Source organism: Marmota marmota, unplaced genomic scaffold (genome assembly GCF_001458135.2).
Source record: "Marmota marmota marmota unplaced genomic scaffold, marMar, whole genome shotgun sequence".
NCBI classification, from domain to species: domain Eukaryota; kingdom Metazoa; phylum Chordata; class Mammalia; order Rodentia; family Sciuridae; genus Marmota; species Marmota marmota.
Genome location: NW_025999880.1, coordinates 819,999 through 835,302, shown reverse-complemented (window position 1 = coordinate 835,302; position 15,304 = coordinate 819,999). Strand labels below are relative to the sequence as shown.

General features: G+C 36.7%; 2 protein-coding genes across 19 annotated transcripts in view; both read right to left on the bottom strand.

Moving 5' to 3' along the window:
- The window catches only part of Synrg (synergin gamma), a 69,424-nt gene extending 68,171 nt beyond the window's left edge, over window positions 1-1,253 (bottom strand). For 7 of the 18 annotated variants that reach the window (XM_048787885.1, XM_048787886.1, XM_048787887.1 and 4 more), the window contains exon 1: window positions 1,096-1,251. The gene's annotated coding sequence lies outside the window, so the exon portion shown is untranslated. Of the gene's footprint in view, window positions 1-1,095 lie in introns of all 18 variants that reach the window. The other 11 variants (XM_015495337.2, XM_048787897.1, XM_015495339.2 and 8 more) reach the window with 3 other exon arrangements.
- A 2,654-nt stretch (window positions 1,254-3,907) lies between these two features.
- Ddx52 (DExD-box helicase 52) overlaps window positions 3,908-15,304 on the bottom strand; it is a 24,446-nt gene continuing 13,049 nt past the window's right edge. The window contains 10 exon segments of the mRNA XM_015495335.2: window positions 3,908-4,337; window positions 4,339-4,363; window positions 7,509-7,601; window positions 9,512-9,583; window positions 10,261-10,336; window positions 10,496-10,646; window positions 10,759-10,881; window positions 12,835-12,925; window positions 14,268-14,471; window positions 14,972-15,044. Of these exon segments, the coding sequence (XP_015350821.1) occupies window positions 4,305-4,337; window positions 4,339-4,363; window positions 7,509-7,601; window positions 9,512-9,583; window positions 10,261-10,336; window positions 10,496-10,646; window positions 10,759-10,881; window positions 12,835-12,925; window positions 14,268-14,471; window positions 14,972-15,044 (941 nt within the window). The 3' untranslated portion in view covers window positions 3,908-4,304.

Here is a 15,304-nt window from a genome sequence, read left to right as displayed (position 1 = left end):
TCTAATGAAACAAAGAAGAAAACAAAAGAAGAAGCAAAAAGTTTTATATTTGAAGTCAAAGATGTCTGCAGAGGAAATGAAAAATGGGGCTGCACACAGGTGGTTTCATCAGAGACTGCTTTTCCCCCCTAGCATACAGTAAGCACCTGCAAGAGGGGATAATATTAAAAGGCCTCACTTTGTAGTGTTCATGACTTCACAAACTATATGTAAAAACCGAATACTTTATTTTCCAAGACAATTTAGGTTATTAAAGATAAAAAGCTAATTTTACTTACAAACGTGTGTGTAGTAATGTGTTAGTTAATAAAACTAACTCAGACCAGGTAATTGTACCTCTCCCCTTACAGTTCTGGGTATAAGAACTGCAGCCATCTATTACCTGAAACAGGACAATAGACAGATTTTTAAAGGGCTAAGTCAAAGTCTGGAAGCTTTGTTCTAATAAATGCATAACTGCTGTTTAACAATGAATTTTGTTTATAAATGCCTTTTTGAAAAGGAGACACATGAGTCTTATAGTTAATCTTCAAGAGCACTATTTCAAGCCAATCACTAATTCAAAGGTCTTCAGATTTTCCTGATTGTCGTGTGTCAAGAAAATAAACAAAAAGGAGGACAAGACACAGTAAAGGGAGAAAAGACAAATGGAAAACACACACTCTCGGCAACAGCTTTGTGTTCAGATTTTTCAAAGGCTGCCCTACAACATCTTGGTCAGCCCAGGAAAGCCCTGTAAAAGGGAAGACCCCGGTCGCTTCAGATGCAGAGGGACTGGAGGCGAGGAGTCGGGGTTCCTGGTGGCCCAACCCGCCGAGCGGACCCTTCCTTTCTCTGCCTCCCCTCCCCGCACCCGAGCTCGCGCTCGCTCTCCCGCGATGTCCCAGGCTGCGATGCCCCTGAGCCTGGGACACTAGCGCCAGGCGCCGCGTCCCTGGAGACGACCCTTTTCCCGCAGCCCAGCCGAAAGGAAAGGGGTCGGAGCTGGCGAAAACCGCCATAACCGCCAAGCACTCCTCGCTCCGGCGAGGCCAGCACCGCTGGGCGGCGGTCTGTGGGGTGCCCGTCGGCCCCCACCCAGCTCTTCACACCCACCTGCCTCCCCCCGGCGGCCCCCGCGCCAGGTCCCGCGGTCCCGCCGCCGCCAGCTCCGGCTCCCGGCCGCAGCGCCATCTTGCTCCGGGGCCGCCGCCGTGCCAGCAGCTGTCAGCTCAAGACAGCCACTTCCGGGGCAAACGCCAGGCCCCACCTCGCCGCGGCCTGGCGACGAGGCGGGGCCGCGTGACACCCCCTTCCCCCGCCCGCCCTCGGGGAGGTGCGGCAGCCCTCGTCACTTGGCTTGGCGCCGCCGGGAGGCCTCCAGGTGCAAAGCTGGCTCTGGGCTGGCCGGGCTCCCCTCCGAGGGAGCTGATTCATCCTCCGGGAGGCCCGCAGCTAGGGCCCAGCTGACTCGGTCTTTCGCGTTTGCTAACCTGCAATTCCATTAGTGGAAAGCAGGTCGAATCGTAATTCTGAAACTGGATGATAGGTACACGGATTTCATTGTTACTTTGCACATAAAGAATAGATGAAGGAGGGCACGCATGAGGTACCGGGCTCGATCCTCAGCAACTCATAAAATATTGTGTCCACCAAAAACTAAAAAATATTAAAAAAAATAAGAAGAATGTATGGAGGGCTGGGGTTGCGGCTCAGAGGTAGAGCGCTCGCCTAGCATGCCTCAGCACCACATAAAGTAAAAGAGTGGATGAATCCCGGCTGGCCCTTTGATAGCTTCACAGTGCTGACCACTGATGAGCTCTCTCTCCCTGATACTCAGCAGTTTCCTTTCAGCATTCGAGACACCTAATGTATTTAAAATTTACTTTAGTAAAAAACCAAAAGCACAAATAAAAAACCAAAACCAATCCACATAAAAAACCTCCAAGGTGCACAAGTCTTGTATTTGAGTCTACCATGGTGCCACTTAGTAGTGCCCTCCTGACCTCCACCCCATTCTTGCAGGCAGAGGCAGCAATGGTGTTTGGAAAGCAGTTAATTGCTCTAAATATATTTGGGCATGTTTTTCCTGTCATTTCCCCCTCCCTAAACAAACTACTAATCTGTAAAGTTTTTAAGCCCTTGAGTAATAGATTTATTGGGCACAAACCACTAGTCAGGAACTTTAGGTGCATTTACAAGTCCGATGTACCTGTGGGGAAAAAAAAAATTATTTTAAAAAGTTAACATACCCTGATCATACAGCTATAGCAGTATGACCAGAATTCAAACCCAGGTCAGTTTGATTCCAGTCCTTGCTGCTTTTAACTAGGGGCAGCTATTCAATTTTTATGTATTGTCTTTTCACTAAATTTCACTCCTCCCCTTCCTTCGACAATGGTGAAATTTATGTAGCAGATAGCTCCAACTGATATAAAGGAGTTAAAATCCAGTATTAATCTATCAACAAACCAATTTGATACAGATTTCTAGACACTTTGTGGACTGGATGTTTGCAAAGGAGGGTATACTTAAAAATGAGTATAGATCGAGGATTGTAGATGTGATCTCTGTGTCTGGTACACTTTGTTCCTCTTTACTGCCTATTAATTTCTGAATCTGCAGGACTCAACTCAGATGTCAGCCTTCCAAGGCATTCCCAATCTGGGTTAAATGGCCCCTGATTATGCTTCAGCATCATGGCCTTACATCTAACAAAGCATTTGCCACACTATTTGTTCTTTCACTTATCTCCTTCAGTAATTTTAAGAGCAGGGATTGTGCTATGCAGCCAATCTTAATGTTTGTTGAAGGTATATTAGTTAAGAGTTTAACTGTATGTCTTGAGACATAGTTTCATAAATGAAAAAAATTGAAGCTCTAAGAAAAAACATTCAAAGTCATACAATTCACAAATGGCTTTGGACCAACACACCTACCTTCAGAATATAGAATCAGGACCTCTTTGCAAGAACAAACAAACATAAAATAATATGCTATCAGTATTTTTTGCATCCTGTGGCAATAGGTCCCATTTAAATAAATTCCAATAAATAATTCTGCCCCATGTAAAACATTCAAGACAGCGTTAACCTGTGTTGACTCTAGAATAAAAGGCTGAATGAGTAAATTTAAAAGTTGCTGATAACTTTTTATAACCAAGTCATTCTAAGATGTCACTCTAAGTGCCATACTTGTTTTTTTTTTTTTTAATTCCACTGTACAAAAAAACTAGTTATTGAAAAATATCTGCTCATAGCAAATAGCCTCATTCACTTTGTGATCATGATCCTTTATCTCTGACAGAGACTTGCTTACTCAATATATGAAGGGCCATCAGGCCTCAGGAAAGATAAGCTGTAGGAGAATGAAACCAGAGCATATCAAGTAACAACATTCTTCCTTATTGGGATAAACTTAATGGGTTCAAGCAAACCGATATTAAATGGAAAAGAGCATGGTTAAATGATGGAGAATGAATTAAAGGGAGAGGCTGATCATAATCTTGCCATTGCAACATTACAACAGCTAAATATAAGCTACCTTACTAATGAGGTGTAAGAATACTAAGGGTACTTAAACTGAGCACAACTTCAAATCCTAAGAAACTTGAATAACCAGCCACAGAATAAGCATCTCTTTAGTGTGACCCACATCACAAAAGATCATCAAGAAACTGAGAAATATTGGGGCTGGGGTTGTAGCTCAGTGGTAGAGCACTTGCCTACAATGTGTGAGGTACTGGGTTTGATCCTCAGCACCATATAAATATAAGCAAATAAAATAAAAGTATTGTGCCATCTACAACTAAAAGCATTTTTTTAAAAATTAATATGAATAGAACAATAGTTTTCTTTTTAGTAGATAATCTGTGCTGCCTCCCATCCACCCCACCCCCAGTCCCCCAAAAAAGCATGTGGAAGGGGCATTCAATCTCAAGGCTTTATTTTAAAATTTAATTCCAGATGCCTCTTTATAGCATACATCACACTTTCCTTCAAACTTGAAGGGAAAAATCCGTAAGAGTTCACCACATTTGGATGTTATTTTTTAGCATAAACTTTTGTTCTTCTATAAGAAGTATCTCTCTGGATTCAAACCACAAAAATAACAATGAATGTTACATTCACTGTGTGATTTTAACCTACAAATTAAAATTAAAACTGCATTGATAGTTTATGATCATTTTTCAGTCACATGTAGTTGTAGTTGATTTCAAATGTTTGGTAGAGGTGATATTAAAACTTGAAGTATTCCAAGAAAACACCATTCATGCTGATATCATATAATTATATTTCTGGGTTAGTCTTTTACAAAGTCTCTTTTTAACTTTTATCTTCAAGAGCTACCTTCTTTTTTGCTGTTCTGACTGGTGACCTTTTTCCTATGAAAAGGAAAGAGAAATTCAATCAGAAATTCTATATATATTGACTTTCCATAACTCTGAGGGTTTAATAAACACTGAAACTTGCTGAATATCAAAATATAAGAGGCACAGGAACACAAAGATGCATTAAACATGGTCTCTGCCCTATAGAAAATCATTATCACATAGAGGAGACAGAAACATCACAACAAACTACACTAGTACAGTCTTTGATCACTTTCATACTTATAAGAAAGACAGATTCTAATACTAACTTAATAATAGAAGTTCACATTGATTCACTGCTTATTAAATACTAGACACTGTTACAAAGTATTTTACATGCATTAACTCAGGTAATCTTACTAACAACTTAGAAGATTCCATTATCCTCATTTTATAGATACAGAAAATGAGACAGAGTGGTAAAGTAACTTTCCAATTATCTTACACTAGTAATAAATGTCAGATATGAACTCCAACAATCTGATACTCTGGCCTAGTAACTGATGAATGTCATTAACTAAATGGTAACACAGCAAAAGGAAAAATTTTTGAAAAAATGTTTGCAGACTATATTATAGTAATACAAAGTTCTATAGTATATATTAACTTATCCAATCTTCCAAGGCTGAGCAACACAGTTTGTATTATTTTTATTATTGGTACTAGGGATTGAACCCAGGGGCACTTAACCACTGAGCCACATCCCTAGCCCTTTATTGTATTTTATTTAGAGTCAGGATCTCACTGAGTTGCTTAGGGCCTTACTAAGTAGCTGAGGCTGACTTTGAACTCACGATCCTCCTGCCTCTGCCTTCCTAAGGCATTCAGATCATAGGTATGCCACTGCTCCTGGCCAGCGTTTGAATTATTTATATAATTATTTCCACTATATATAGGAGTAAAAAAATTTGGGTGAAGTGACTTGCACAAAGTCACAAAGGAAAGTAGGTATTCGAATGAGTTTTCTGGCTCCAAATTCAGTTTTTCCCTCTATTACACCAGATGGAGGGCTGAGGATACAGCTCAGTTGGCAGAGTGCTTGCCTTGCATGCACAATGCCCCAGGTTCAATCCCCGGCACCACAGAAACAAAACAAAACAAAAAAGCAGAAAGTCCTGGGTCTAATCCCAATTACCATATAAAGAGCATACACCAGGTGGAGTTTATAGTGCCTAGGTAACAAGATTCAGGTTTGTAGCCCACTGGGGAAGCTGGGCTAAAGGCATGAACTTAAGTTACCAGTCCCTGTGAGGTAATGCATGCCTGTACTCCAGGTTACTTAGAGGGCGGAGGCAGGAGGATTCCAAGTTCAAGGTCAGCCTTGGAAACTTAGCAAGACCCTATCTCAAAATAAGGACTGAGGATGTAGCTCAGTGGCTCAATGGTACAGTGCCCCTGGGTTCAATCTCCAGTACTACAAAAAACAAAACAAGAATTATCAACAGAGCTATGTGTTAGAGCTACAGGCATGGAAGAGATCATTAATAGAACATCTATAATGGAAAGGTAAGCAAGAACCAGATCAGATTGGGTCTTGTTTGTATGCTGCATTAAGAAATATGGTCTTCAAATGTATGAATTGCCAGATCATTGTAATGTCATGGTAGCTAATAAAAAATAAATAAAATTTAAAAAAAAAAGAAAGAAATATGGTCTTTAGGGCTGGGGTTATATCTCCAGCCCTATACCCACTTTAATAAACAGTGGTAGAGAGCTTGCCTGGCAAGTGTGAGGCACTAGGATCAATCCTTAGCATCACATAAAAATAAATAAATAAATAAAGGCATTGTGCCCATCTAAAACTGAAAATAACTAAAATTTAAAAGAATAGAAAAGAAATAAGGTCTTTAATAAGGAAGTGGAAAGAAAACCAAAGCAGGTGATATGACAAGATTTATACCAAGTATCATCAAAGTCTTTGGGCAGCTATTTTAATAACCCCTAGAGTATAAATGCTACAGACATAAAAATATTTAAGGTGTAATTATTTAAAATGCTAATGTAGCTTATTAAAATTTGATATAGCCACTATCTTATGCTCCAGCTGATTTTTTCAGTTTTCATAAACACTGGTCAGTTGCTGCTCAGTGCCTTCAAAGATTGCATATGTAATCCTAACTTTGAGATCATACAAAGAATAAGGTTTGTAACATTTCTGATATGACTACTTTCCTCCATACATAATAAAGAAATTATTAGAATCAAGCAATTTTATTAGAGCATATATCAACCTATTACTGGAACTTGAAGACTGCCATTTTTCTTAAATAGTAGAAAGAGTAAGACTGTTCATTATTTTGGCCTACTACTACCAAAACATGTACAATACAAATTCTATGCTTTAAGGAAAAAAAAAAGAACACTAGACTAAGTTCCTATAAAATATATCCATGTAATACTTTTTAGAGCTTACAATATGCTTCAGCAAAAACCTAGGATTATATTGAAATTCTACCCAGAATATAAAGCTGGTCCTAACTATTGGCTTCAGTTGCACACTGTGATGCAGACTGTGTGGAGATGGTGGGCAATACCATTCTAATTCGAAGTGAAATGAACCCATTAAGAAAAAAAATTATTTAGTTGTAAATGAACACACAGTATCTTAATTTATTTTTATGTGGTACTGAGGATTGAACCCAATGCCTCACACACCACTGAGCTAACTACACAAAGTACAACCTTAGCCCCCCATATTTTCTTTTCTTTTTTTGGCACTGGGGATTGAACCCAGGGGCACTTACACATGGAACTACATGCCCAGACATTTTACTTTTCATTTTGAGACAGGGTCTTGCTAATTTGCTTAGGGCCTCACTAAGTTACTGAAGCTGGCTTTGAACTCCTGCCTCAGCCTCCCAAGTTTCTGGGATTACATGCCTATGTGCCACCACATCTGGCTTGAATCCGTATTTTCAAATATGGAAAAACCCAGGTCATTAATGTACATATATAGAAAAAAATTCAATATCAAATCATCTTACTTCCCAAATCACAGGCAACCTGAGATATTATTTTTATCACATTTTATAATGGACCATAGACTATTAATTCTACCTCTAAAACTGTATCTTACAGAAAAATAATGCCTACCCTAACTATATGATTGAGTCAAACAGCAGCTTTTTTTTTTTTTTTTTTAACCATATATACTTACCGTTTGTCTTTAGATTTCTCTAAAAAATATTTTGGAGTTGTACTAATACTTTCCCTTTCCAGTGGTTTCTTAATCATCTTTTTCTTTTGTTTGCTGAAAGTTACAATGTGGGAAAGGAAATAAATTAAGTGCAACTTCATTCAGAAAAACAACAGCTAACATTCATTTTGATTCTTGATCACAAAATTCATTTTTAAACTACTTACAGGTTTAAGGTGGGCTACATCCACTTTAATAAACTAGCATTTACAGAGTATCTCAAAGGTACGATATATTGAACTCGACTTTTTAAAAAGGCACTGATTAAAATAGGCAACTTTATACCCTTTATCAACAAGCATTAGAATCTGATTTGGGTCAGTTAACTGTTTTATATGATTTTATGAACTAAAATAACTCTAAGTATACTTCACTCACATTGAATAATTTTTTAAAAGTCTGAATAGTTAAAATTTCAAGGATGAGAAAACTGGCAAGGAAAGAAAACAGCATTTACAAGTATTTAGAAGCAATGTTTTTATCTTAAATGCCCTAAATGCAGTACTATTAGAACTATAATGTCAAGAGATGGCACAAATCAATATGGTAGGAAAATAGCCTTGAAGACATGTGTACACCCATGTTCACAGCAGCTAAAATGTAGAAACCAAAGTGTGCACCAACAGATGAATGGATAAATAAAATGTGGTACATGCATACAGTGGAATACTATTCAGCCTTAAAAAGGAAGGGAATTTTGATTATATTGTATAGGGGAACTTTGAGGAAATTAAAATTATGGTAGATGAAATAAGCCTATCACAAAAAGATAAGTACTGTATGATTCTATTTAGAGTAGTCAAAATCAGAGAAACATAATAGAATGGTAGATGCTGGGGCCTAAGGATGGGAAAATGGGGAGTTACTGTGTAATGGATATAGAATTGCAGTTTTTTAAGAGGAAAAGAATTGTGGAAATGGATGGTGGTAATGCCTACATAACATAATGAATGTATTTAACATCGGTGAACTGTACACTAAATGGTTAAGATGGTAAATTTTAATGTGTATGTATGAGTATGCAACAATGAATCCCACTAATATGTATAATTATAATGCTCCAATAAAAAATTTTTAAAGATGATAAATTTGGGGGCTGGGTAGTAGCTCAGTGGTAGAGAAAGAACCTGCCTAGCATGTATGAGGCACTGAGTTTGATTCTCAGCACTACATAAAAAAATAAATTAAATAAAGTAAAGGTATTTTGTCCATTTACAACTGGAAAAAAAAAAGTGATAAAATTTTATTATGTAGTTTACCCCATACTCAAAAAATAATAAAATAAGGACTGGAAGTGTAGCTTAGGGGTAAGAGTGCTTGCCAATCATTAATGAGGCCTTGGTTTTGATCCCAGGTACCACAAAATACATTAATTAATTAATTAAAAATTAATTTTTAAAAAACCCCACACAATAAAAAAACTGAATGTTGAGCAAGAAACAAAGTAAAAGGACATATCTAGTTTGACACCATTTACAGGAGATCCCTGACAAGGATGGGTTGACTTGCAATTTTTAAAGCTTTATGATAATGCTAAAATGACACACATTCAGTAGAATCTATATTTTGAATTTTAACTATTCCTGACTAGCACTATGCAGTACAATATTCTCTTCCAATGCTGGTGGCAGCAGAAAACCAAAGCTCCCAGGAAACTACTCAATCATGAGGTAAACAACTGATACTCTACAGAGTTGCTAAGCTATGATGTTCCGTAGGGGAGTAGATTAAATGCATTTTTGACTTACAATCTTTTCAACTTATAGTGGGTTTATCAGGATGTAACCCCACTGAAAGTCAAGGAGCATCTATGTATAAGATCAAAACCACTTAAAACTAAACAATATACTGTTTGAAGATATATACTTATATTATGAAATAAATAAAAAGCAAGAAAACAAAACAAAAACAAAAAGTAACAATGTATATGCAAACAGAAAGAGAAGGTAAATTCAAGATTATACCTTAGCAGCTTCTGGAAACCTTTTATGTACTCTGGTACTGGACATCCAGCCTGCTGTATAACATTGGCAACACTGAAAAGGAACCCCATAAACATAAACCTGTATCTTGTTAAAGTACAACATAAAAGGAACTATAACTACACAAAGTACTCTAGTAGAGTGTTCTAATATACAAAAATGTGGATTACTGAGAAAACCATCTACTGGACTGAAATCATGTAATGATGAAGAACTTTAGATAGCAACCATTTTAACATTAATCAAGCCCTAAAAAACTACTAGGCCAAATCATAGAGGAAACACTGAATGAAGCCAGTATCATGCTTAAATTTATTAAGTGGTAGTGTTTACTATGGAGTTGCATTAAACTTTTCACATATAGTAACTTATTCACTCCTCACAAGAACCCTAAATACTATTATTATCCCCATTTCGTAGATAGAAAACTATGTTTTACACTATGTTGGGGTTGCTAAGGAGACCTCAGGTGGATCCAAAGCTGTTGGAATACACCCCCTATATAAGCATATGTGAAAGGCGCTCAAAGCAATACTATTTCCAAGTTCTAATAATAGAAGGAAAGATAAGACTGTTCATTTTTCCTTTTTCCATGGCTAAAATTTAGCTGCTTAACACCATTAGCAGAATTTGGGACATAGCTATTTTGTAGTTATCTGTTAAAAAAAATACATACAAAAATAATGAGACAATTTTGCCAATTGGATACTAAGGTACTTTTCCTAATTTACCTTCTTAATAATGGTTTATCATCTTCAGTGAAAAATGTAATGGCTTTCCCTTTATGCCCTGCTCTTCCAGTTCGACCTAAGAGAAATCAGACCATAAAAATTTTTTTTGGAAGTTTCAAAGGGACTCTCGAGGTTCACATAAAAAGTGATGGGTTTTCATAGCATTAAAAAGTGAGTATTTCTAAAGGATAGATGAGTGGGCAGCACAGAGGAAGAAAAAATAAAGAGAACTTACCTATCCTGTGGATATATTCTACTGAGCTGGTTGGAAAGTCATAATTGATCACCAAATTCACACCTTTAAAATCAATCCCTCTTGCAAGCAAGGCTGTACAAATAAGAACCCAGATTTTTCCTGCTCTAAAGCTGTGGACTGTATTATCTCTCTGTTTAAGAAAATATATATTAAATGCTGTATTACCAAGCTAGAAATGAAAAATGGGCACTTCATAAATTTAATGCCAGTATTTCTTTAAGGTTTTGAAAGTACACATTTACCTGTTGTTGTGTTCTTTCTGCATGAATAACATCCACATTAATACCCTCATATATGAGCTCATGAAAAAGTTCTTTAGCCCTTTCAATGGACTGAACAAAAACAAGAACAGGTGGACTGAAACCCTTTTAAAAGAACAAAAGCAAAAGTTAGTACACATAACTCATAAGGAATAATACAACCAGACATATATCATAATATGATTTTAGTTCACAAAAGAACCAAATTCAATTTATTGTACTTTCACGGCCAAATGCCGCAGGCCAGTGGTCTAAATCTGCCTTCATCTTCCTCACCATCCATTCTCTACAATGAGCTCTTTCCACTTAATTTGAACTATATTATTCATCATGCTAATTCAAATAAACTTATCAATTACTTTTTAGTCACAATACTGGATGTCCATTCTGAAACAATCATTTCTTGGCTTATATGCCTCAGAATTTCGATTCTGCTTGTAATGTAAAAACTTGTTTCTTTAATTGTTATCTTAGTCTTTGGTTCTAAGTTCTAATATAATTTCTATCTTATTATATAAAATCTCAGTATCAACCTCTAAGCAGATTATTTTTATATTTATATCATTGAACCATTGAACCCTGCCTCTTTCAAATCCAAGTTTCTGTATCTTCAAATGCCCATATTAGTACTTCTTAGCCTTTTTATTTTGGTTTACACACTCCTTTTGGCATCTAATGAAAGTGATGAGGCTTTCTAACTGGCAACCACTTATTCACACAATCTGACATACAATTCACAGACTTCCCAAAGTTCATACATTGCTAAAAAAAAAAAAAAAAAAAAAAAAACCAAGAATCTCTGCTGTATTATGTCTATATGATTATCTTTGAAAACCTTAAAATTTCCTTGTGGCAAGTGATACCTTTAAGAATGTTGATAAAATGAACACATATAGAATTTATTATGTGCCAAGCACCATTTTAAGTACTATGTTTATATTAACTCAAATACTATTAATAGTTCTATGAGGTAGACATTATTATCCCACCTTACAGATGAAGAAACTGGAACAGAGGGGAGTTAAATTGCATCAAAGTACAATGTTGGAGCTATAATCTTAATCCAGGTAGTCTGGCTCCAGAGTTCATGCTCTTAACCTCTAAAGCATACCACTTATATCATTGACAATTACTTACAAACACCTTATCAGCTGCCACACTTGTTTATTTTCTCCTTATCTCCGCTCAGTCTAATTTAACGGCCTAGTAATTATTTTCCTCACTTTCTGCCTTTTTCTTTACACCCCATCTTACATACTATGGTTTGACTAATTTTCCTTAAAAATTATGTGGCCACATTCTTCAGAAATGTCCAGGGGTCTCTCTCAACCTGACCCTAACTTCACTGTCCAACCTAATCCTTAAATTCCCACCATACACCCTGCCTTAGATGTGTAACCTCTTCATTAGTCTCCAAACATATAGTATGCACCGCCACCTCTTCAAGTTTTATTCAGGCTGCTCTCTGAGCTGGGAACACTTTCCCCCTCCACCATTTGTCCTATAGACCCTCTTTCAGGGCTCTGATTAGCAGGATACCTTGTATAAGACTTTCTCCAACCAAATGAGCTTACCCCAATAGTCCATTATGACCCTTTGGATGCTTTTGCTTTTTATGGCATTTTATCACAAACTATATTATATAAGTATACTTAACTTTATCCCTTAATTAAGACAAAATTTCAGGGTGCAGAATTTATATTTCTTTTTGCTTAGTATATATGACCCACAGTACTTAACTTTTTAAACTATGGCTTCTACTCGGCACTTACCAAAGGTACGACAAAAGAAACCCCCACTCAGTGTCTAACTCATTCTACAATGCCCCAGTTCTTCTGTAACGAACCAGCAGAAGGATGTGGGGATGAATGGGACATATACACAGAGGGGAAAAATATGCTTTTAACAGCATCAGGTGGGTCTTCTCCTAGCCAACTCTGAGGCAGGAGAGACAGACTCACCACCACTGGACCACTAAGTAAGTGGCAGTATGATGATGAGGTATTGTGGAGCCTCCCACCAGGTAAGACTTGGTAAACCTTACCAAAACCCACATACCTTTTTAACAAGTTCTCTCATGGCCAAAAGTTTTCCAGTCTCAGACCCAACAAAGAGAAGTTCTTGTTCTACTGTCTCTACTGCAGAATTCCTGAGGAGAAAATATATCTAGTAGTTCATGAGAGCCACTTTTTGCTTTCCCCGCTGAACTCTAAAATAATAATCAACAATTTTACACAGAACTCCATAAAATCAACTTTTCTACCGTCAACATAAGTAAATATTTATACTTTAATTTGAAAGTAGAATTGTTATTTTAAAATGTTTTGTTCTAATTATAAAAATGTTATCTTTTGAGGAAATTTTTTAGGAAATATTCAAGTTATATAAGCCAGGCATAGTGGTACATGTCTATAATCCCAGCTACCCTAGAGGCTGAGGTTGGAGGATCACGAGTTTGAGCCCAGCCTGGGCAACTTGGCATATCTCCATCTCAAAACAAAACAAAACATACAACAACCACAAAATAACAATATATATTATAAAAAAATAAATAAATTACCTACAATTCTACCATTTTAGAATGAATTTTTATGTTTTATTGTATTCTAGTCACAATTTTCATGTGATTATTTGTTAAAAATTCTAAATATAAAATTACTGGGTAAAATAATGAGAACATTTTTAAGGTTGTTATTCTATATGGCTAAACTTTCTTCTTAATGATTAGAGGTAGGCTATATATACAATGACGATTAGAGGGAGAGGTATTAAAGCTTTATTTTTTCCCATTCTGTTGTCTGCCTTTAAATTATACTTATGGTAAATTGGCTCTGCTTTCTTTTTATGAATTTTAAGTTTAAAGCAGACAGTATATTCTTTATTGTCCCATTTTGCTTCTTTTTTTGGTGGGGTCGGGGGGATGGAGTCTCACTATGTTGCCCAGGTTGGCCTTGAACTCCTAAGCTCAAGTGATCTTCCTAACTCAACCTCCCAAGTAGTTAGAACTACAGGTGCATACCACTACATCCAGTTTTCTCTTCCATTTAATATGATGTCACAAGAAATGTTTTAATATAGCTACAGTCTTTATATTTATTGTTTCATTGTTGTACAATATTCTGTTTGGTCACAGTATAATTTCCCTGTACTGCTTTCTACCATGATACATTTTTTTAATATAAAATGCTCTCCTAAATTAACTTCTGCCTCCCTTCTTCCTTCCTTTTTTCTTTTTTGGTGCTATGGATTAAAGCCAGGGCTTCACACATGATAGGCTCTACCACTGAGCTACAATCCCAGACCCTACCAAATTATTTTTAAAAAGGAATTATAAATCAATCAATTATGACTTAACAACAACAACAAAAATTTCTTTAAGTAAAACTCTTTTATGTAAGACTCTCGTGCCAAACAAGCTATCTCCTTGAGTCTAAGAATCACGTGTATTTGAAAATAAATCAGTGGGATAATGTGCAACAACAATTAGTTACCTTGCTCCAATGGATATAGTAATAATATTGTCCAAGTTGAGTCTGCACCACTGTTCAACATCATATGCAAAGGTTGCACTGAACATAGCTCTTCTGACCTTGTGGGATGTGCAGGCCAGGAAAATGAAAGCCAGTTGGTCTCTAAACCCAGTTTTGCCATCTTCAAACAGTTTGTCTGATTCATCTACTACCAGCCACTCAACACTAAGAAATAACAGAACAATTTGTAAACATTAAAACTATAAGATCCAAGACACTTCATTAAACTGTGGGGACACATGAGGAAGTCAAACCATGATTCTGCTTTTCAGATCCACTTTATCATGTTAGAAAAAGGTATCATACCAGAAAAAGATATATAAGAAAAATAAGCATGAAAAATGTAAAAAAAACATAACTCAACAAACCTATTAGGTTCAAAGATGAGGTTCCATTACAACAGAGTTTTGCATAAATCTCACGAACTTCATCATTTTTGCTGAAGGATAAGCAAAGGTCTAGGGCAATCAAAATGCTTATCAAAATGTTCTTCCAGACTAGATAGTTATTTTCTCTATGAGTTTAACGAAAACTATTATTGTCTACATCAACATTGATTTAAGTTAGCAGATAAGCTCCAAAGGGAAGTAATACAAGTAATTGAGAATAAAATATAACCAACTAATGAAAAACACACATGAAGGACATTAAAATATTATCTGTACCTTGTTAGGTCTATTCCTGGTGGATCTTGCTTCAATAAATAGATGAGTCGATTTGGAGTAGTCACAAGAATATCTACAGGAAACAAATGGTAAAAATTCCAAAAAATAAGTCACATCACTTTTGTGTGTGTATGTGTGGGGGGCAGGGGATGGGGTGTAGTACTGGGGCCTGAACCCAGGGGTGCTTTTCATTTTGAGTCAGGGTCTTGCTAAGTTGTTGAGGCTAGCCTAGGACTCAGGAGCTTCTGGCCTTAGCTTCTTTTTTTTTTTTTTCAAGAGAGAGAGAAGGGGAGAGAGAGAGAGAGAGAGAGAGAGAGAGAGAGAGATGAATTT